Source organism: Monomorium pharaonis, chromosome 7, assembly GCF_013373865.1.
Source record: "Monomorium pharaonis isolate MP-MQ-018 chromosome 7, ASM1337386v2, whole genome shotgun sequence".
Lineage (NCBI taxonomy): Eukaryota > Metazoa > Arthropoda > Insecta > Hymenoptera > Formicidae > Monomorium > Monomorium pharaonis.
This window is the reverse complement of record NC_050473.1, coordinates 19723920-19745836: the sequence shown is the minus strand read 5'-3', so window position 1 is coordinate 19745836 and position 21917 is coordinate 19723920. Positions and strand designations below refer to the sequence as shown.

At 34.1% G+C, this 21917-nt stretch overlaps 1 protein-coding gene across 2 annotated transcripts in view; it reads left to right on the top strand.

The window, feature by feature from the left end:
* The window catches only part of LOC105836226 (O-acyltransferase like protein), a 39760-nt gene extending 17869 nt beyond the window's left edge, over positions 1–21891 (top strand). The window contains exons 2-12 of one of the 2 annotated variants that reach the window (XM_012680118.3): positions 2653–2808; positions 11237–11457; positions 16043–16251; positions 16580–16835; positions 17438–17598; positions 17681–17849; positions 18794–18987; positions 19074–19203; positions 19585–19777; positions 20223–20368; positions 20481–21891. In XM_012680118.3, the coding sequence (XP_012535572.2) occupies positions 2653–2808; positions 11237–11457; positions 16043–16251; positions 16580–16835; positions 17438–17598; positions 17681–17849; positions 18794–18987; positions 19074–19203; positions 19585–19777; positions 20223–20368; positions 20481–20627 (1982 nt within the window). In that variant the 3' untranslated portion in view covers positions 20628–21891. Of the gene's footprint in view, positions 1–2652; positions 2809–3380; positions 8070–11236; positions 11458–16042; positions 16252–16579; positions 16836–17437; positions 17599–17680; positions 17850–18793; positions 18988–19073; positions 19204–19584; positions 19778–20222; positions 20369–20480 lie in introns of those variants that run through there. The other variant, XR_004963967.1, reaches the window with a different exon arrangement.
* The last annotated feature ends 26 nt before the right edge of the window (positions 21892–21917 follow it).

Here is a 21917-nt window from a genome sequence, read left to right as displayed (position 1 = left end):
TTACCACTTTCTATACGATTGAATACGTCTGCGCTTTTGAAACTCGATTTATTCTATTTGAGTTCACTGATGGGTACGCTGCGAAAAAATTATGCCATGAGTTTAACAGATTCTAATCAACTCTTTTGATATTTTACGATGCATTCAAAAATATTATTACTATAATTGAGAAAATGTCACAGATGCTCCGTTTATAACCTTTTAAACCTGTTATATATAATCAATATTATCTATTAAAAATAAAAAAACTGCGCTTATTTTATAGACAAAGTGTAACATTAGATTTGCTATTTATTCGAATCAATGCAAAAAGACTACCAAATAATTGGTTTTCCTTTCTCTTTCGTGAGATTACGAAAAATGGATAATCTTTCTCTTTCAGATTACACAATAGTTGTCCTTCACTTATTATATACTTTTCACGAATTCCTTTTTCGAACTGACTAATATATTGAACATGTGATACCGGTTCAACGTTAGCCTGGGAATAGCCTAAATATGAAAATTTTGTACATTGATCTTCTCCACAATTTTGTAATGAGTTGTGACATCATTCACGGATCAATGACCTTCCAATTTATTAAACTTTATTGCGCTATGTGGCTCATCCATGAGACCAACTTTCAATTTGGTGATCAAATAAAAATTTTGCCTCATAAAGCAAAACTAATTAATTAATGCTTCGCATATCGAAAAGGGCAAAGAGAAAAAGTAGGAAAGAAATTGAATTGAAAAATCCGTTTAAACCGCATTATGATTGAACATTGCGAGATAGATCAAGTCACATTTTAGATACATCAGCGCACTGTCGATCGAAACATCAGAATCAGTGAAAGTAACATTTACTTGTAGTAGCAAACATTTACAAGCTCACTGAGAGTAAAATTATTGTCGTTTTCTAATCAACTTTTTTAATATTTTATGATGCATTTAGAAATAATATTACTATAAATGCGAAAATGTCACAGACTCTCCCGTTTGTAACTTTGTAAAACTGTTATACAACCGATGTTATTTATTATACATTAGAAAACTGCATTTATTTTATAGGCAAAAACAATATTAGAATAATCAATCTTAACATAACTTCTAACTTTTGGTTTATACCATTAAATGTAATTATATTAATTTTATAACTATTAATTTTAACTTATTTTAATTTACAAAATTAATTTACTCATAAGTTGTACCATAAAACAATCACTAATATAAGCACCTACTATAACCATATAGTTATTTTTACCGACATTATAACATATAATAATACTCTATACAATTACAATACTATATTATTATTAAAATGATATTTCTGCCTATAATTATTTTATTATGCAATTGTAATCGCAAATACACTGTATCAATTGATACAGTGGGTTGTAGCTCGAGCGGCTCAGCGCTTTCCTCGGCGCGCTCTCATTCGTACAATTATCTTGATCCCGTCTATCTTTTCATGAAATATTTCATACCTTATGCAGACACCCTGTGAATATATATATATATATATATATATATATATATATATATATGATATATGTGAATATTATATATATATATATATATATAATTATATAGAATATTGTATATAATATTATGCGTATATCATATTTAAAAAATTTGTCTCGAATTCCAAAAGTTGTACATTAGAATATTTTACAATGCTGCATAGAGTGCATAGTAATTTTTATTAAACTTCTTATAAAATATCTTACTTCAAAAGTTTCTAGCGTTACGCATAACATTTGATAGATTGCCAAGTTGTCCCAACCTTATCACTACACACGATAAAATTTATAACAAATTTTGTGATAAAATCTCTTCGTGTGTCAATAAAACTGTATAAATAGATTCAATGAAAGCTTTGATGTAATCATTTTGTAATACATTATTTTCATGGTTTTCCACTTCGAATACACTGAGAGAAAAAAATACTAAATTTAAATAAATATTTCTTTGAATAGTGCTAATAACATATTTTGTAGAAAATCAATAATATTTATTTTAAACAAGTAATAGTTTTCTATAATTTAGAAAATATTACTTGTTCGAAATAAATATTGCTCATTTTCTATAAAATATGTTATTAGCACTATTCAAAGAAATATTTATTTGAATCTAGCATTTTTTTTTCTCAGTGTAGAAAAATTATTTTTTATCCCTTTTATCTACTCATATTGTTTCGATTCTTACTATGCGACGTTTCCTGCATGCGTTTTACTGACTTCGAATTATGTCGAGTGACTCGTACGTTGACCTCATCCGTAAATTTCGCTTCCGTGAATTTTGATCCTAGACTTTGTCACCGTTTGTGAATGAGCGAAAAATATCTTAATAGCTCTCTCGCATTATGTCAATGTCGGGACTTTTACGTCGTTTTTTACAGTAAAATTCCTCGTATTTGTACACGAGGCACGTAGACCGGTCATGCGATTTACGTGAATTCCCCGGCGATGTACTAATTTGTCGAGGTAGAGAGAGAGAGAGAGAGAGAGAGAGAGAGAGAGAGAGAGAGAGAGAGAGAGAGAGAGAGAGAGAGAAAGAGGCCTTCGTTTTTACGGATTCTCTTTACTTACGCGCGCCTCGGCGCAAAAATATCTCGTCAAAATTCCTGAATATCGAGAGGCATTAAATCTCATTCTTTTCTTTTCTTTCCAGAGGATTTCCCCGAAAAAATCGATCTCGAGGCACGGAGATTACTGCAGGTTCTACCCTCTTACGATCCCGGCGCGGGAGGCGTCAGCGCGGAATGCAAGCGACATGCCGACATCTTTCACCAGGAGCTCGCGAAATTCACGCTGTGGGCGCTTAGAAGTAAGTCTATTCTGCAAGGCTCACGTAAGGTCTAGCTAAAAAGAGCTACTTCCTAATCCGAAATCAAGTTACCCGACGATAGCTCTATTTTTTTTAATCAAGAAAAAATTATAGAAATTTATTTAAACAGATTTAAATTTTAATGGAACTTTATCTAATTTTGTAGTAAAATTATCATTTTAATCAGACATTTGAATTACTATAAAGAAGCTATCTATTTCTATCGTTTCTTGACAGTATAATATATCTTACTTTGATTAATTACTAATATAAACATGTAAGCACATTTCTCTTCCAATCTAAAATTATAGTTTGAAAAATGATAGATAATTTATATGTAAAAAAAAAGAAATATTAACATTATTCAAAGAAAACACAAACCGTAATAGTAAAATGTTAGATAATCGTACATCAAGAAATAAATTACCGTAATATCACTACAATTTATAATCATTTTTGTAGTTATTCAAAAATATAAATTATAATTTATTTAAATTATAATAAAGTTTATATAATTGTAATATTGATCTATGCAACTTATGATATGGTTGCATAATCAAAATGGAGATTTTAATATAATTAATTGTACTATACAACGATTACAATAAATATATTTGTTATCGATATCGATGGTAATCGATGGTGCGATCCGCATGCGGGACGGAAACCGGTAGCGCCCCCGTGCGTTCACTTTCGTTCACTACCGCGTAAGAGTCTGGCCTTCCGCCATTCGAGTACGTTGTCGCGGTCGTCTCACGGTATTCGTTTCTCGTATATTCACCTTTTGTATTAATAAAGCTATAGTGTCCACAGTTCGGCGTGTCGGTCGTTCGCGATACTTCCACCCTAACACTAACAGGTTATGGGCCCAGACTATCCGAAATCGCAGGAGTGACGTTCGGTTGCATACACGCGGTACGATACTTTGTCTGGCGCGAGATCTCGGCGTGAGCGAGAGAGCTGTCGGGACGGAAGAGTGCCATAAAGCACCGGATACAGAACGGGACACTATTGCGAGTGCTTCTCGGTTCGACGTACGCGCGGGAAATCGATCGAGAGTGCGGAGTATACGACAAGAGTGAGACGCGCATTCGATCGCTGATTTTTCGTGTTCCTTTTCTTCCCGTGACGCCGGTACGAACTGCACGCGATGAATACGAACAGTGGCGTACGCATTGAGGCGCTCGGACGCGATAACTACGACACGTGGAAGCTTCAGATGAAAGCGTTGTTGATCAAGAACGACGCTTGGGGGTATGTAAGCGGAGACATACCGAAGCCCGAACCCACGGAAGGCGACGCGGTTCGTGAATGGTCCACGAAGGACGACAAGGCAAAGTCGGATCTAATACTGTCCATAAGTGCCGGTCAGCTGAAACTAGTAAAAGGTTGCACAACGTCTCGTGAGCTGTGGATTAAGCTAGAGAGCACGTTCCAATCGAAGGGGCCGGCGCGCAAAGCAACCCTGTTGAAAAGTCTCACTTTACAAAAGATGGACGAAACGGGCGATGTGCGGGAGCACCTCCATGTTTTTATCGACGCGGTCGATAAGTTATCCGATATGGATGTGGACATCAATCCGGATTTGCTGGCGATAATGATGCTCTACAGTTTACCGGCGAGTTACGAAAATTTCAGGTGCGCTATCGAAAGTCGTGATCAATTACCGACGCCCGAGAACTTACGCATTAAGATAATTGAGGAATACGATGCGAGAAGAGCATCTGCGTCAACCTCGGTGCAAGGTGCCATGTTTGTGGGAAAGAAGAAGAAACCGAAGGCCCGTCCCGGAAAGAGTGATCAACGCAAGGTCAAAAATTTCGAGCTTAAATGCTTCAAATGTCACGAGAAAGGACACAAGGCCTCGGAGTGTACATCGAAGAAGGCAAGTGAGACGAAATCCACGGGGGTGTCCCTTCTATCGACCGATGACGGGGATGAAGCGTGTCAGGCAGCAGATAACTCTAACGTAAGTATCTGGTGCCTGGATAGCGGGTGTACTTCGCATCTCTGCAAAGATATTAACACGTTTACAGACGTCAACGAGAGCGATTCCGGCAGATTGAAGCTGGCGAACAACGCATCCACCGAAATAAAGGCGAGAGGTGTTGCTAGAGTCGTGGCGACCGTGGATGGCAAGCGGAGCGACGTGACCCTGCGAGACACGCTGCACGTTCCTGAACTCCGCATGAACTTATTGTCAGTCTCAAAGATTACGGACAAGGGATACGATGTGATCTTTAGCAAACGGAGGGCCACGATCATCGACAAGAACGGACTCACTAAGCTAACTGCGAAGCGCGCCGATAATCTCTACTACGTGGAAGGGACGCTGCCTGAAAGTTGCCAGGAGGTCGAACTCGTGAGTAAACCAAGCGAAAATTCTGTGGCATCGATGAATTCTTCATCAATCTGGCATCGACGGATGGGCCACCTAAATTTTCGAGATCTGCATAGCGCGGTCAAGAGCGGAGCTGTTCGCGGAATCGATGTTCGAGATGGAAACGAAGGCTTAAAATGTGAGATCTGCATTCAGGGGAAGATGACACGGCCGTCTTTTCCAAAGGAATCCAGTCGGGAAACAAAGAAATTAGAGCTCGTCCACACCGATATTTGCGGCCCTATGCGCATGTCGTCGAACGGCGGGTCGACTTACTTCATCACGTTTACTGATGACTGCACGAGGTGGACGGAAGTAAGATTTATCACGAATAAGAGTCAAGCGCTCGAGGAGTTCAAGACCTTTAAAACCCTCGTCGAAAACCAACACAACACAAAGATAAAAAGCATCCAGTCCGACAACGGGCGCGAGTTCGTCAACAGGGAGTTCAATGAATACCTCAAGTCGCAAGGAATACAGCGTCGTCTAACGACAGCTTACACGCCAGAACAGAACGGAGTGGCAGAGAGAAAAAACCGGACATTGGTGGAATCGGCGAGATGTCTTTTGGTCCAATCCGGTCTACCTTCATCGTTCTGGGCCGAGGCGGTTTCTACAGCGAACTACATACGAAATCGATGTCCTACCAAGAAGCTCAACGGAAAAACGCCTTACGAGGCTTGGCACGGCAGAGCACCGGTGGTAAAACACTTCAGAGAGTTTGGATGCAAGGTGTTCTGTCTCGACAGAAACCCGACGAAGGGGAAGTTTGACGTTCGATCAAGAAAAGGAGTATTCATAGGATATCCTGCTGAGTCTAATGGTTATCGAGTGTGGATACCCGAGTCGCGAAAGGTCGAGGTAACCAGGGACGTGCAGTTTCTGGAGGAACACGTCGAGGGATCGAAGACATTGTTTGAAGACTTCCACCCGGGAGGCGAAACCAACGACCGAGAAGAAGAAAACGATTCAGAGAATTCTACTGATCGTCCGAAGACCCCATACATCGATATTGAGCTAACCTCGAGACAATCCGACGAAGAAACACTCGCAGAGGAGCCTGAGGGGGCAGATCAAGGAGATCAAAATGAGGTCGAAACACCGGCACGTAGGGCCGGGCGCCCTCGCATAATTCGGACCGGACGTCCAGGTCGTCCTAGAAAGGAGCGCTGCGCCAACCTACAGGATCGAGATGAGGTCGCCTGTCTGGCCGAGATCCCTATAAAATCAGCAATCTCGGGGACGGATTCATCGGCCTGGAAAGAAGCTATGGCATCGGAGGTAAAAGCCCTTATTACAAACAATACATGGACGCTAGTCAAACGCACCGAGGATCAACAAGCAATTGGAAGTAGGTTCGTCCTACGAAACAAGTATAACTCTAACGGGGACATTGAAAAGAGAAAGGCTCGCGTGGTAGCACGCGGATTTTCCCAGAGACCCGGCATAGACTTTCGCGAGACATTTGCCCCCGTTGCCAGGCTGAGTTCTATACGGACGGCGGTAGCTATTGCAGCTCAGCGCGACATGTTGATTGAGCAACTAGACATCACAACGGCTTACCTGAACAGCGACGTGAAAGAAAAAATATTCATGGAACCTCCGAAACACTTAGAGGACATCTTGGAGCACATCGTTCAATCCGGACAAGGAAGTAAGACTACCCGGAGCATGGCAAGGGATATGCTGAAGGAGCTAAGGGAAGGAGACGTTGTTTGTCTGTTAAAAAAGGCCTTGTATGGACTTAAGCAAGCGGGACGCGCCTGGAACGAACGACTGGACGAAGAATTGCGAAGCGTTGGCGCGACACCTTCTGAAGCCGACCCGTGCGTCTACCACATTGGATCGGGCGAGAGTAGGAGCTTCGTGATTGTATACGTGGACGATATTTTGATCATGTCACGGGACAAGGCGATCATTAAGAAGCTGAAGGATCATCTCGGCGCCAAGTTCAGCGTTAAAGATCTGGGCAACGTGAAGCACTGTCTAGGCCTGGAATTCACGAGGAGTGAGAACGCGGTTACCATCGGTCAAAGAGGCTACATTCTGGATGTCCTGGACAGGTTCGGCATGTCCGAGTGCAAACCAGTGACGACACCGTTGGAACCCGGCCTCAAACTAGTCAGTGACCAGGACGACGAAACCGAGCAGGAAGCCGATTTTCCATACCGGGAATTAATCGGGGCCTTAATGTACCTATCCGTGGGAACGAGGCCCGACATCACTCACGCAGTGAGCTACCTAAGCCAATTCAACGACTGCTATACTGAAACTCACTGGAAGGCTGCAAAGCGTGTTCTACGTTACTTGAAGGGAACCAGCAACATGGGGCTCATATTCGAGCGCTCGGACGACCCTCCTATGATGTTTGCGGATGCCGATTGGGGAGGATGCAACGTCGACCGTAGATCATACACAGGCTATGTCTTCATTATGGGCGGAGGACCAGTGAACTGGGAATCCAAGAAGCAGCAGACGGTGGCACTGTCATCAGTCGAAGCAGAGTACATGGCCTTATCCGAGGCAACCAAGGAGGCCCTGTACATGAGAGGACTATTGAAGAACTTTGGAGTTAATCTGAAGAGCGTCATCATAAAGAGCGACAGCTTAGGTGCGCAGAAATTGGCTGCGAATCCGGTGCATCACGCTCGCACAAAGCACATTGACATCAGGCACCACTTTGTGCGTGACGCTGTCAAGAGGAGAGACATATCCATCGAATACATTCCAACCGATGAGATGGCAGCGGATGTTCTCACAAAAGGACTACCGAGAAGGAAGCACGAGGACTGTGTTCGTCTTATGGGTCTGAAGTCCTTAAGCCTATAGAGGTGTGACCGCCTCCGCTGCGGCTCGAGGGGAAGTGTTATCGATATCGATGGTAATCGATGGTGCGATCCGCATGCGGGACGGAAACCGGTAGCGCCCCCGTGCGTTCACTTTCGTTCACTACCGCGTAAGAGTCTGGCCTTCCGCCATTCGAGTACGTTGTCGCGGTCGTCTCACGGTATTCGTTTCTCGTATATTCACCTTTTGTATTAATAAAGCTATAGTGTCCACAGTTCGGCGTGTCGGTCGTTCGCGATACTTCCACCCTAACACTAACAATATTTATAATAATTATTATTATAAAAATATTACTTCTGACTATAATTATTTTACTATGCAATTGTAGTCACAAATATCACACATTTTTCTTATTGTACATAAACTGTAAACACTATAGCATAATATCAATTTCTACAAACACAATCAAATAATCATTAATAAAAAATTATTACTAAATTATATGCTAAATAACATTTTAAAAAATCTGATATTACAAATCAAAGATACGATAGAATAGATGTTTTCTTATTTATCTCTATCGGATTATTTAAGCGGGGAATTACGGAAGCCACATTCCATGAAAGTTTCACCTTCGGAATGATTGCGAGAGCGCAACTCGGAATACACGTAGTACACGTATATCGATTGTCAGACGGTACGAAATGATCGAAAATAAACGACGAGCGGGTTTATTAGAGCTGAGAAGTAACAAGTTACTTGTAACAAATTTACAGTTATTTTTCTTTTGTTAACATATAACTTAACTTTGTTACTTTTCTCCATCTGTAAGTATAACTTTATTTTTTTTTTTGGTAACTAATAACTATTTTGATAGTTACTTTAATAGTTACTTTTTTGGAAACATGCACTAAAATTGTTAATCAACAACTGGAAAAAGTGAAGTCTAGACAAAAGGAATTATATCGATTCTTAAAATCGAATAATTGCAGTATTAATATATTAAATGATTATGAATATACAAATGATGATAATGAATATACACTACAATTAAGAAATTTTTTATTAAATATAACACAGGTATTCCGAGTTCTGTGTCTGTGGGACGTATTGTTTAGCATCGGTGACTCTATAATGACGCCACAAAGAGATCATCTTAATAATAATGTATTTGAATATCAAATTTTATTAAGAATTAATAAAAATTTTTATTAAAATTGTGTGACGAAGAGAATGTACGAATCAATGTAAAATAACTGATGTAGCGTTATATTTCATTAAATTCTGATAACAGTAACATATGATTTAGTCTTTTATTTTTATAAAGTTCTCATTTTGTGTACATAAAATAATAAAGCACATAATTAAGCCCATAATATACAACAGTTAATAAAGCATAAAATGTAAGATTCTTATTTCTCAATATTTAAGATAATGTACAATTATTTTAAAAAAAGTAACTAAATAAGTAACGACTCGTTACTTTTTTAGTAACTGTAATTATAACGAGTTATTTTTTGAAATCGATAACTTGTTATTTTTTCAATGAAAAAACTGTAACTTGTTAGTTTTACAAAGTAACTTTCCAACCCTGGGATTTATATTTAATGACCCTTTATTTCATGCGGCTCGAACAATTGTACGGAACGTGGTATTCATAGACGAGCATTAATTCCGCCCGCTATTCCGTACGCGACGCGAGTGATTTAGCAAGAGAGTTACTTCGAGATATTGCGGCCGTCGCCAGATCCTCTCCTTTTTTTCTTCTTCGGCTTCGTCCGAATTCACCTTACGTTTGCACACAATCGCAACCAGTGCGCAATATTTTCATATATTACGACGCACACATGTGGCGCGGGCATTATTATTGTTACTACATCGCGTATTCCTAAACGGAATAATCGGTCAACATTTTCCGAAAGTTTATGATCAGGATGTTTTTATTCAAATTTTGTAAAAAAATTTTCTGAGAACTCCCGAATTTTCCGAGAATTTTATTCAAAATTTTCAGGTAAGATTAGGGAATTTTTTAATTCAGCTTGAAAATAAAGCTATTTTATTTTATCTTTTAATATGTTTTATATATTCTTTTATTATACATACGATTACACGGAAAAACTAATATTGAGTTTTAAATATTAAATTTTTTAAAAAGTACTGAGAAGAAATAAAATGGATAAGAGTCAGTCTCACCAACTTCGATTAAGAAAATGTTTTGACTTCATACTAATTATCTCTGCAATACTAATTAAAAGTTATTAACTTAAAAACCTGCAGACTTCTTAGGTTCATTCTTTTTTTCTTAACCATACAAAAAAATTAACTTTTAAATTATAATGAATTATGCAACAGAAATAGTGCTTTGTTATTGCAGTTTTTGATAAATATTTTTTAAGCCAGTTGTGTCCACTTCCACCAATATAAATTAAATTTGATCCCGGTTTATACTGTAACACACCTTGTTTCTAATTCTTAGATTTCTAATTCCCTAATTAGTTTCTAATTCCCTTATAAGAAATCGACCGATTAAATTTATGAATTGTCAACTGAAAAGTTTTAAACTGATCGAATTATTTTGTTTCTTTTATTTATATTTTCTACAAATTATAATTTAGTTACATAAAATATAATACTTAAATAAAATAATAACTAACTGCTAAGTATCTTCAAAGTAATTACAAAATTAGATTAGGAATAAAATCAGTTTTATATGCTAATATATAATTTCTTAATATTAATAGCATAGATATAACAACAATCAACAATCTCAATAGTCCGCAATATACATGAATCTAGCTTAATAGAAGTACAAAATTCAAAATGTGATTAAACACATTAATTTAGAAAGATATATTGTTCTCTATCAGCGCTGATTTTTTCATAAAAACTCGCAGTCACACGAGAATCTACGTGAATGTACATGGATGCATGTCATATTTCATCATTGCTAATTGATTGTCGATACTTTGTATTATTAAAAAATGATAAAAAAAACATTTATGTCAAAGAAAGAGAAAGAGATATAGAATTTAAATTGAAAAATAAAATTTCAACAATTTTTCCAAATATCAATAAAGTTTCATAAAAGCTTACAATTTCATAAGGATAAAAAATAAATTCCCTGAGAATTTCGGTTTCTCTCGGTTTTCCCCCATGGTAAATATCCTCTTGATAAGACGGGCATTTATCATGAAGATCGTCCTCAGAGGAGCCCCGCCTTTCTATTTTCGTAGATAATATCGATCGCTTTTAATGTTTTAGTGTACGACGCGACCGCGAAAGTGCCTTCCGGCCTGCTGAGCGGGAACGTTAATCAATTCGGCGATTTCGACGAGTGCGTCGGTGTCGAGGGCAAGGATGGCATTCGGGGACAGTATTGTCTGGCGCATTTGCAGCTGGACGTCGACCAGTCCCGGCCGGATCTCAAGTACCTGCATCGCCTGCTGCATTCGCATTACGCGTTTCGCAGCAACATGACCGACGTGAGTGTATAATGTGTATTTTCAGGACGCGCGACATGCGATAGGCGACGTGATCGATCGTTTCGCAATCAATCACCGCATCTTACAGTGATATCTCACGTTCGCGAGCGGAACGGCCGATCGCTTCGACACGTAGAATATCAAAACCGTGCGATTCTATAGTGTCAGCTAAAAGTTATCGAAATTTAAAAGCTTCTTAGATCTACGCTTTTTTTCGGAAAAGAAAACAACGAAACTTTTCACTCATATAATAAAAGTTTATTTTATAACTCTATTTTTATAGTTAAAACTCTATTTTATAACTGCAGTTTTAGATAAATAATTTTTTAATGAGTAAGTAGATACGAATAAATTTTTGCACAAATATTACTTTAGTAGATGTAAAATTTTTATTAATTTGTAATATTATCTCCTCATCAAATTTGCAAAGAAATATTATAATATGGGACATATCAAAACCAAAGTAAACATTAAATAACTTTTAAATCAATAAGAGTTATATTCCAATTTTACACACATATTTAAATATGTTAATAAAAGAATTTATCTATTTTTATATTATTTTACATTATATTTTTGGTAATATGTGTGTGATCGATGTGTATGACACTCACATCTTTAAACTGTTTGTTACGCTGAAAAAAAGAGTCTTGTTGAATTAACAAGACTCTGAAATTGAACTAACGGTTCAGATTTCTAGTTGATCTTACCAGATTTCCAATTAATTCAACAAGAACTTTTGTTAAATTAATTGGAAATTTGGTAGGTTCAACTAGAATCCGAACCGTTAGTTCCCAATCCAGTTAATTCAACCAAATTTTTTTTTCAATGTATTATGTACAATCTTTTAAAAATTTTGAACGAAAATGCCTTACAGAAAATACCGTTTTTTAACAGATTTAAAAGATTAATTCGTGTAAAACAGTTAGATTAATGAGATTCGCGCGTGAGAAACTATAATTTAAAGATTCAGATGTAGGGATCTAAAAAAGACTCCGGAATAAGAAATATATTTTCATTTTGTTATTTCCTCGCGAACATATTTCCGACATTTAATGATTCGGCAGATTGTCGTCGGCGCGTGCCTTTAATCTCTGATGAATATGTAATAGATGCTCGAATCCTGTGCACGACAGGCTTTATGTAAATCGTCGAAGTGGAGGGACTTCAGCAGCCGGATGTCGACATATAAAAAACGAGCAATCGCGACGAAGACGAGCGACGTAGGGTGAATTTTAACAAAACGGGAAACTACATGATTAAAAAAACCGTTTCTCAAAGAAAAATGTTGAAAGTTTCGACGGATAGCTGGAGACTTGAGTTAAATTTAGAAGTGATTTAATTTAGGAGATAAATTGTTTTTTTTTACGTAACTCCAAAAATTGTACATAGGAACCTGGATATGAAATTATTTGTCGTGATCGTATACCCACGTTCTTCGAATAGTCAGATTTTAAAGTCCAACAATAATGATTATTGTATTCGACGTATTGTAACAAGAAAAAAATCATATAATTAAGTTATTTGTTTTAACTTCATAATTCAAGGAAATTGCAAAGTAAAGAACGTAAAAGACCCTATTTGAGATTCTTATGTAAACCTTAAAGCGACGTTGGCGTCATTAGATTTTACTATAAAATATAATTTACGCACATACGATTTACGAAATATTAACAAGTCTCAGTTATTATATTACTAGATCTCACACACATACACATACATATAATGAAATATTATATTCTCTTAAATTAGATTTCTAAACTTAATTCTAAAGATTCAATATTTTTCATTTATATTTACATCTGGCTCTACTTCCATTTCACATGTATAACCTGCATAACTTTTACAAAGTATTTCAATAAATTAACAATTTCAGAGTGTTTATTAAAATTTTATAGAAAAAATTCTCTCAAAAGTCCGGGATTTTTTAAGAGTTTTAAAATTTTAAGTAAAATTACAAAAAAATTTGTAACGTAATTTTTGATAAATTTATTCTATTATACATATACGTTTGTTAATGCTTTTTAACATGCAATTATAAAGAAAAACTATTTAACTTTTGAATAATAAATTTTAGAAAATACAGAAAGAAATAATATGAATTAAAGAGAATAAAACTATTTTTTCACAGTACACAAATTTAGCTCAGCAAAAAAATTAGAAAGACAGTTAAACATACAATGCAAATTTCAAATAGTGTATTATTTTCTATTGTCACTTTTTTTCTTTTTTTTTAATAAAAGCTCATAAATTACATGAAAACATATATCTATCGTATTTATGTAACAAATAGTTAATTAGCATTACACTAGTTTACAGCGAAAAATTAATTTGCACCAGACAATGTACTTTTGGATGTTGAAAACGATGCCGCAATCAAACTTTATCCAATAAATTTTCAAAATAATTAAGGTTTAATGTGCAAAAAATGGCTTTCTTTGCGATATTTGAAAATTTTTTGTAAATAAGTGTTGCATGACCGCAAAAATGGTCTGAAACAGAAAATCCAAAATAATTTCTTTAATTTATGTCAAAACGCATAGCATAAACCTCTAATATTAAAATTTATAAAATTGCAAAAATGACAATGTTTTAAAAAAAATTGACCTTTTTTTAAATGAATAATTGCTCATAAGTTTTGTTCAACATTGAAAATTAAAAATTGAAGAGATTCATGCAATGGCCAATAAGTTGAAAAGGTTCCTGCAATGGCCAATAAGTTGAAGAATATTCTCTAAAAGTTTCATCGAAATCGGTCGAGTAGTTTTCAAGCAATCTGTCCCGGCGCGAAAAATTTAGCGTTTCAAGAAAAACGCGTTTAAAGTTAACACAATCGCGTTTAACACGACCGTTAAACTCAAACAAACATAAACAAACAAATAAACATAAAGAAACTTGCACATTCTTCTGTCTTTCTCCTCCTTCCATCGTTATAAAAAAGATCGACGGTTAAGCGCCCGCCACATGCCGTATACTTACACCCTCAGAGCGACGTTTCAATTTTTGACGGAAATAACATAAAACGAAGTCTCAAATCGGTTTCTGCTATTTTTATTCATATTCTGCGGAAGATTTCCTATAAGTTTAATCAAAATAAAAAATTGCTAAAAAATTTTAATCTACGAGTTTTCCCCCTTAATAATAAAGGCGAAGTAAATCACAATGTAGATTGTTGGACTATAGAGGAAACTTGCTTGCTTAGATATCAACAATTCAGTTACATAACAATAACAGATAATAATGCGCTAAGCGTACCTGATCGTGTAAAGTAATCGTCTGTAATGCGCAACGCAGATCTAATTGACACTAATGTTTATCATTCAAGTATTGTTAGCATTGCTTACAAAGATACCTAAGAACATTAATTATTGTTGCTTGACTAGGCAAATTCATCGATTATTTTCTGAATATATAGTTCCGCCTTCATAGAAACCGTGGAAATATAATTTATAAAACGTCTCCATCTCGTCTATCCATGTGTAATCAAATGCTTTTAATAGACTTCCGCAAACGTAGTCTCAAAAGCATCTGTGCAACAAGTACATTAAAATACGATAGTCATTTATGAAAGATTTCGCAGAAAATTTCCTTAGGAAAAAAACATCCTATTATCACTTTAATTACGCATAATCGGAATAATACATAAATGCCAAGTACTTCCTCAAAGCATTTGTTTTCTGCATGATTTTTCAACGTGTCATACACATTTATCAAAGCAAATGACAATAATTTTTTTTTAACGCACACGGATGCGCCTCTATGTGAAAAGTTAAAGAAAATAGGCAAAAAAATGCACATAACAGAATTATTTATTAATTACTTTTATGGCTTGGTGAAAAGAGAACATTATAATAATTCTCAAGAACATAATTTGTCAGCTTCTATCTACAAGATTTTCAGCGTTCTCTATATTAATGACATATTAATTACATTTTATAAATGTGTTAACATTTGAATTTTTAAAACTATATGTGCAAGAGTTGTGTTTATAGTATTCTATTTTGATTAAACAATACTTTTTATAATTTATTTACTTCTTATTTATTATTTATTTTGCTATAATATAGTAAAATTTAAAAAATAATAACAAAAATTTCTTTTTTAATTTAATTATTTTATTTATTTAATCTGATTTATGAAAAGTATTACGATTCTGTCTTAAGATGCTCTATAAATAAATAAATAAATTTTATTTATACAAAATAATTAATTTTAGCATTACAATAAAACTTTAGATAAATTTTAAACATTTAAAGTATCTATATATGTTTATAGAAAAATTATATTTTTGTCTTATTATTTCCTCATTTCACATTTCTGTTACAGCACAATTCTATAACTTTTGTTGAAATAATTTTTGATCCAGATACGAAAACAGTGATTTTTTTTATTACTTTTAAATACAATATAAAATGTGTATTTTTTTTTCTTTATTTTAAAAATAGGTGTAATATATTTCGTAACCCTCTCAAGAATAGTGTTAATCCACGTTAATTTTTATCAGCATAATCAAAGTAATGTAGATATTACTATATAAGTAGTACAATAATACAGATTATATAAGATTATATTATTTTATTTTTAGCCCGGTCATAGAGTGCCGCGTTTCAGCAGCGTAAATTGGGCTGTATGCACGCCCGCGTCATGTACAGCCCAAGATGTAAAGGCCTCCCTTCAGTACACCATCTCGAAGTACACGGCACAAACGGGTCTCAAAATCTCGCTACAGGTGGAACAGAACATGTGTCAAGTGAAGAGGAATTTTATTCCACCAATGGCAACTATCGCCACTAGGTAAAGATATATTTGTTTGAATCGTGCCAAGTATCCCCACATAAGATATTTTATCCAAGAGATAATCCTGATCTTTGAAACGTCCTCTAGATATTTTTAGAACATTCCTTAAAAGTCTGTGCTGTATGAGTTACATTGTAAAATAAACAAACTAAAAATTCACCCATCATGTGTAATAAATCGTGATTCTTCAAAAATCTCTACTTTATTCTATGGGGCGTTTATTGAAAATTCTTGACAAAAGTGTGGAGAAAAATTACCGAGTCAAAAGATTAATCGAATAGATCGCTTGAAATTAATGAAATAAATTTCACGTTACTCGTTCCAGTCTTCTCTTCGTCACCGTACTCGGCCTGACTCTCGTAGCCGCGTACTACGATCACTGCAAAATACCGGCCAGCGAATTGTTTTTATCGTTCTCTTTGAAACGCAATATCCTGAAACTATTTTCGTTGGAAAGACCACAAGGCGATATAGCGTCGCTTCACGGTATTCGATTCTTGAACAGCCTCCTGCTTCTAGCAGCTCACAAGAGTATGGCGGCATTCTTTGTCCCTTACATGAATCGAACTTATATGAGCGAGGTACGTTATAAAATTTATCTATTTTCAAAAGGGTTAGATAATTGAAAAAGTTAAAAATTAAATGTCAAAAAAATATCAACTTTTAATTTTACTTAATTAACTTTAAATGTTATTAACTTTAATTAGTTATTTATAAAACATAAACTTGAATTTATTAAGTTTTTGTTAAGCTACAAATTTATCTATGTATAAGAAGAAAAATTATACGAAAAATACATCCCCAAAAACAATATTTCTTTGTTTTTCATGTAAACTCAATTTACACAATAAAATGTTAAATTTATATTTGATCGATATTATAATTGTTTTGTGTAATTTAATTTAAAAATTATGACTTTCTGGTTTAATTTATAAGTGTTTTTCAAAATTAACTGTTATTTTAACTTATATTAATTTAATTAATATGTAACTTTTAACTTAGTTTTCGTTCATGGAATTTTACACATTAATTTTATAAACTACACACATTAACTTTAACTTAGTTTTAATTTAGGTTTAGAAATATTTATTTTCCCAATTCCGATTCTCTTTCTAAGATCATCGTCGATTTCCATCATGGAAATGTACATTGCGTGAAGATGAATGATAACTTTTCAATGCAGTTTTTAGGTAAACCGTGGACCGTCATAGGACGAGCCGCCAGTCTGTATACCGATCCGTTCATCATGCTATCCGGTCTGCTAACGACGTATTCGTTTGTGGGTAGATTAAAAAGAACCGGTGCTTTGGACATCAAAACCGAATACTTGTCACGTTTGCTAAGGTACTGATGTATGTCGCAATCGAATAAGTAAAAAAAAAAGAAAAAAATATCGGTTTTCTTTTAATAACGCGTCCGGTTTTAGGCTAGTGCCAACTCTAGGAGCACTGATATTGTTTTGCACTTACATTATGCCGTACATCGGATCCGGACCGCAGTGGCCGCTGGTGGTAACCAATCACGCAGAAATCTGCAAGAGAACATGGTGGCGAAATTTCTTATTCATTCACAATTATTTCGGATTCGAGAATATGGTAAGTAAAATACGTGTAAGCAGAATACTATATAGCAATTAGAGATCTTCAAACTGATTCGATTTGATTCAAATTCAAAGTTCCACTGAGAAATCCTTCTGGATAAATAAAATAAAGTTTTTTTAAGACCATTTTTGAATTTGTAATTTGTTTGTATTAACAAAAACTCGTGTTATCAAAAATACATAAAATATTACGATAATTCTTTTGTGCACAGATTTATTTCAACAAAATTTTGAATCAAAGAGATTTAAACACATATATTAACAATCTTATAATATCATTTTAATAACTTTATACAATTATAATATTTATTTTACAATATAGAAAACTTTTATCATTATACATTAATATTAAACCTAACATTTTAATTATGTTGTTAATTAAAAGTTATATTTCAACGATTCGCTTTAATATTCAATTAGATTCGATAAAATTTTATTAACTTGGTTTTCGATTCGGCGTCAGAAAACCCTGATTCACATTCTATTACGCGAAGGATTAAAAAATAAAACATACAAAAATGACTGAAAGACCCTGACGAAAATATTTCTCAGAATTTTCATGTAGATTTCAAAATTTTTTAGACTTTCTGTATAATTTTATAAAGTTTTATAAAGACAAGTATGAAATCTTAAGATTTCTGACTCTCCAACTTTTGAAATGTTATAAAATCTGAAAAAAATTAAATTATTTTTTTTTAGAAATCTCAGAATATTTCAAAATTTCACGTGTACAAAAGATGATAAGAAATGGTGTAGACTTTTTTGGTTTCTGATAAGTCGTTAAACTCGTATAAAAATTCTGAAAAAATGTCTACCAAGGGACTTATAAAGAACAAAGATTAAAACATTTTTTAAGAAATATTAACAACTTCATTTGATGCATCTGCAAATTTTCAAGCTCGTACACATTGAAGAAGATAAATCGTTTTTCTCTTCCAGTGCCTCACGCACACACATCATATAGGAATAGACACACAGCTATTTGCGATTTCACCTCTGCTGGTGCTGCTCCTGTATAAAAAGCCAAAGAACGGCGCTATTATACTCGGTATAATAGCCTTGATATCTACGTTATTGAGATTCTACGTCACATATGCCAAAGATCTCAACAATTACGTGTACTACGGTACTTCGTGAGTAAATCAACGTTTTGCGTTGCAACAAGAAAAACAAATCGTTACCAATTACGGTATAACTATTTATATGTTCTCTCATGCAGGATTAGACAGTTATTCGACACTGCGGATTACTCCTATACGTTACCGTCACACAGATTGACCGTTTACATCATCGGTATCTTCGCGGGTTATTTGCTAAAGAATGTACCCAAAGATTATAAGCTGAGCACAGTGAGTGGCCGCTGTATTAATTACAGTAATTGAGAAAAATATCTGATCGATTTATTTTTTTAAAAAGTAACATACGAATATTTACGACGGATTTGTAGATCGAATAAAAATCCGATCACAATTCATTAAAAATAAAATGCTCGGAAATTAGCCGCTCAAAAAGTAATGAACAGATATTTTTTCCTTTTCGTTCATTTCCGAACATTCTGACGACTTCACTTTTAATGAAACATAATTGGACTTTATTGGTCTAAATCAATCAATTATAAATATCCGCATGTTACTTTTGACAAAATAATCCGATTATTATTCTCCGGATATTTTTCTCAGCGTGTTATACAATCGCACGATCAAATGCGTTAAAATTTTCAACGTTTTCAGACAGCTCTCTACACAGGATGGACCGTGTGCAGTCTAATGTTCCTGGCCGCTTTTATTGGACCCTCTAAAATGGGTTCTATCGATTACGTGTACGATCCGATTCACGCGGCCACTTACAACGCGTTTGCTCCCATCGGATGGTGCAGCCTATTCCTTTGGATAGCGATAACGCAGCACACCGGCAGTTCAAACGGTAATTATTGAATCATCGCATAGAGTACCACAAAATTAATATTTTATAAATAGGAATTATTAAAGAGATGTGCAGCCAAGATTTTTTGACTGCGAATCGAATTGACAAAATTTTACCAGAGTCAAATCATTAAAACATAATTAATATATGTATATATATTAATTAACTTTAATTAATATCAATTATTATTATTATTAAAATGAATTTTAATAGATAAAAAATATTTCTGTGTAAGAAAAATAATATTGATTATACGTTATATTTTAAATGTGATATTTAAATATATAAATTAAATATATAAAATTGTCGATGGGGATATGTATATATCCAATTCGAATCATTGAGATTTAAATTCGAATTGGATCGAATCTTATTCAATTCGCATTCGAATAACCTGCACATCTCCATTAAGTATCTTCAAATAACGCATGTTGCATTATCGTAGGCTTCTTGACCAAATTAGCTTCTTGGCGAGGATTTCTCGTTTCCACAAGGATTAGTTATGCCGTCTATTTAACGCAATTCCCAATATATTTCTACAATGTTGGGCAAATCCGCATTGCGGAACACTACGAGTTTTTCACAATAATGGTAATTCTTATGCTTAAATAAGATAAATTTCTTCCAGCGTCATTTTACTCATACTTTATGAAATTGTCTAATGCAATATTGATTGTTTTAAACATGCGTCTATTTGTTTCAGATAAATCTAAAAGAGATAGCATGGATTGTTTTTACATCAATAGTTCTCACGTTGCTGTTCGACACACCGTTCCAAAATATAAAAAATTACATATTGAAAAAACCAACATTGAAAAAAGATGTAACAAAGTCATCCAAAGTGGAATAATCGTTTATTTTTATTTTATTTTGACCAAATATTTTAGCTTGACTACAATAGCTCGTTTACGACTTTGTACATAGCGTTTTTTTAATTTAATTTCTAATAATGTTTAGTGTACAATCTTCTACTAAAAGATTGCAACACTTTTGAGTTTCGAAACGCTCTATTCATAGAGCAAACGATTCTTATTCATGATCCAATCAAGGTTAGGAAAGTTACTTTGTAACTAGTTACAGTTACAGTTTTTTCATTGAAAAAGTAACTAATTATAGTTACAAGTTATCAATTTTGAAAAATAACTCGTTACAATTACAATTACTAAAAAAATAACGAGTCGTTACTTTTTACTTAAATAATTGTATATTATTTTAAATATAAGAAATAAGAATCTTACATTTTGTTTTACTAACTGTTGTATATTATTATGTGCTTAATTATGTGCTTTAACAAGTTATTTTATGTACACTAAATGAGAACTTTGTAAAGGTAAAACTCTAAATCGTATATTACGGTTATCATAACTAAATGAAACATAACGATACATTGATTCATTTTTTTTGTTACAAAATTTTTATAAAAATTTTTATAGAATGATATTCAAATACATCGTAAAAAAACCTTTGTGGCGTCATTATAGAGCCACCAATGCTAAACATATATTCCACAGATGCAGAACTCGGAATGCCTGTGTTATATTTAATAAAAAGTTTCTTAATTGCAGTGTAATTATTTAGCATATTAATACTGGAATTATTCGATTTTAAGAATTGATACAATTCCTCTTGTGTAGACTCGATTTTTTCTGGTTGTTGATTAAAAATTTTAGCGCATGTTTCAAAAAAAGTAATTATTAAAGTAACTATCAAAATAGTTATTAGTTACCAAAAAAAAAAAAAAAATGTAACTCCGTTAAATTACAGTTACAGACGGAGAAAAATAACAAAGTTATTAGTTACCAAAAAAAGTAACTGTAATTGTAACTTCGTTACAAGTAACTCGTTAGTTCCCAACCCTGGATCTAATCAATTATGTTCAACCGTTTCACGAGCAGTTTTAAAACTCGTAAAAAAAACTGTTGCAATCTTTTAGTAGATGACTATATAATGTGTAAACAATAATAGTAGGATGCAAAATATTAGAAGAAACTGTGAGCAAAAATTAGATTTTATATATAAGGTAAATCAAATTTTTTACGTAGGAAAGTAATTAGAATGAAAACAAAGTGTTATTTATAAAAAAAATCGAATAAACATCCAACCTTACTGTGTAATTAAAAATGCATTTACTACACTTTTA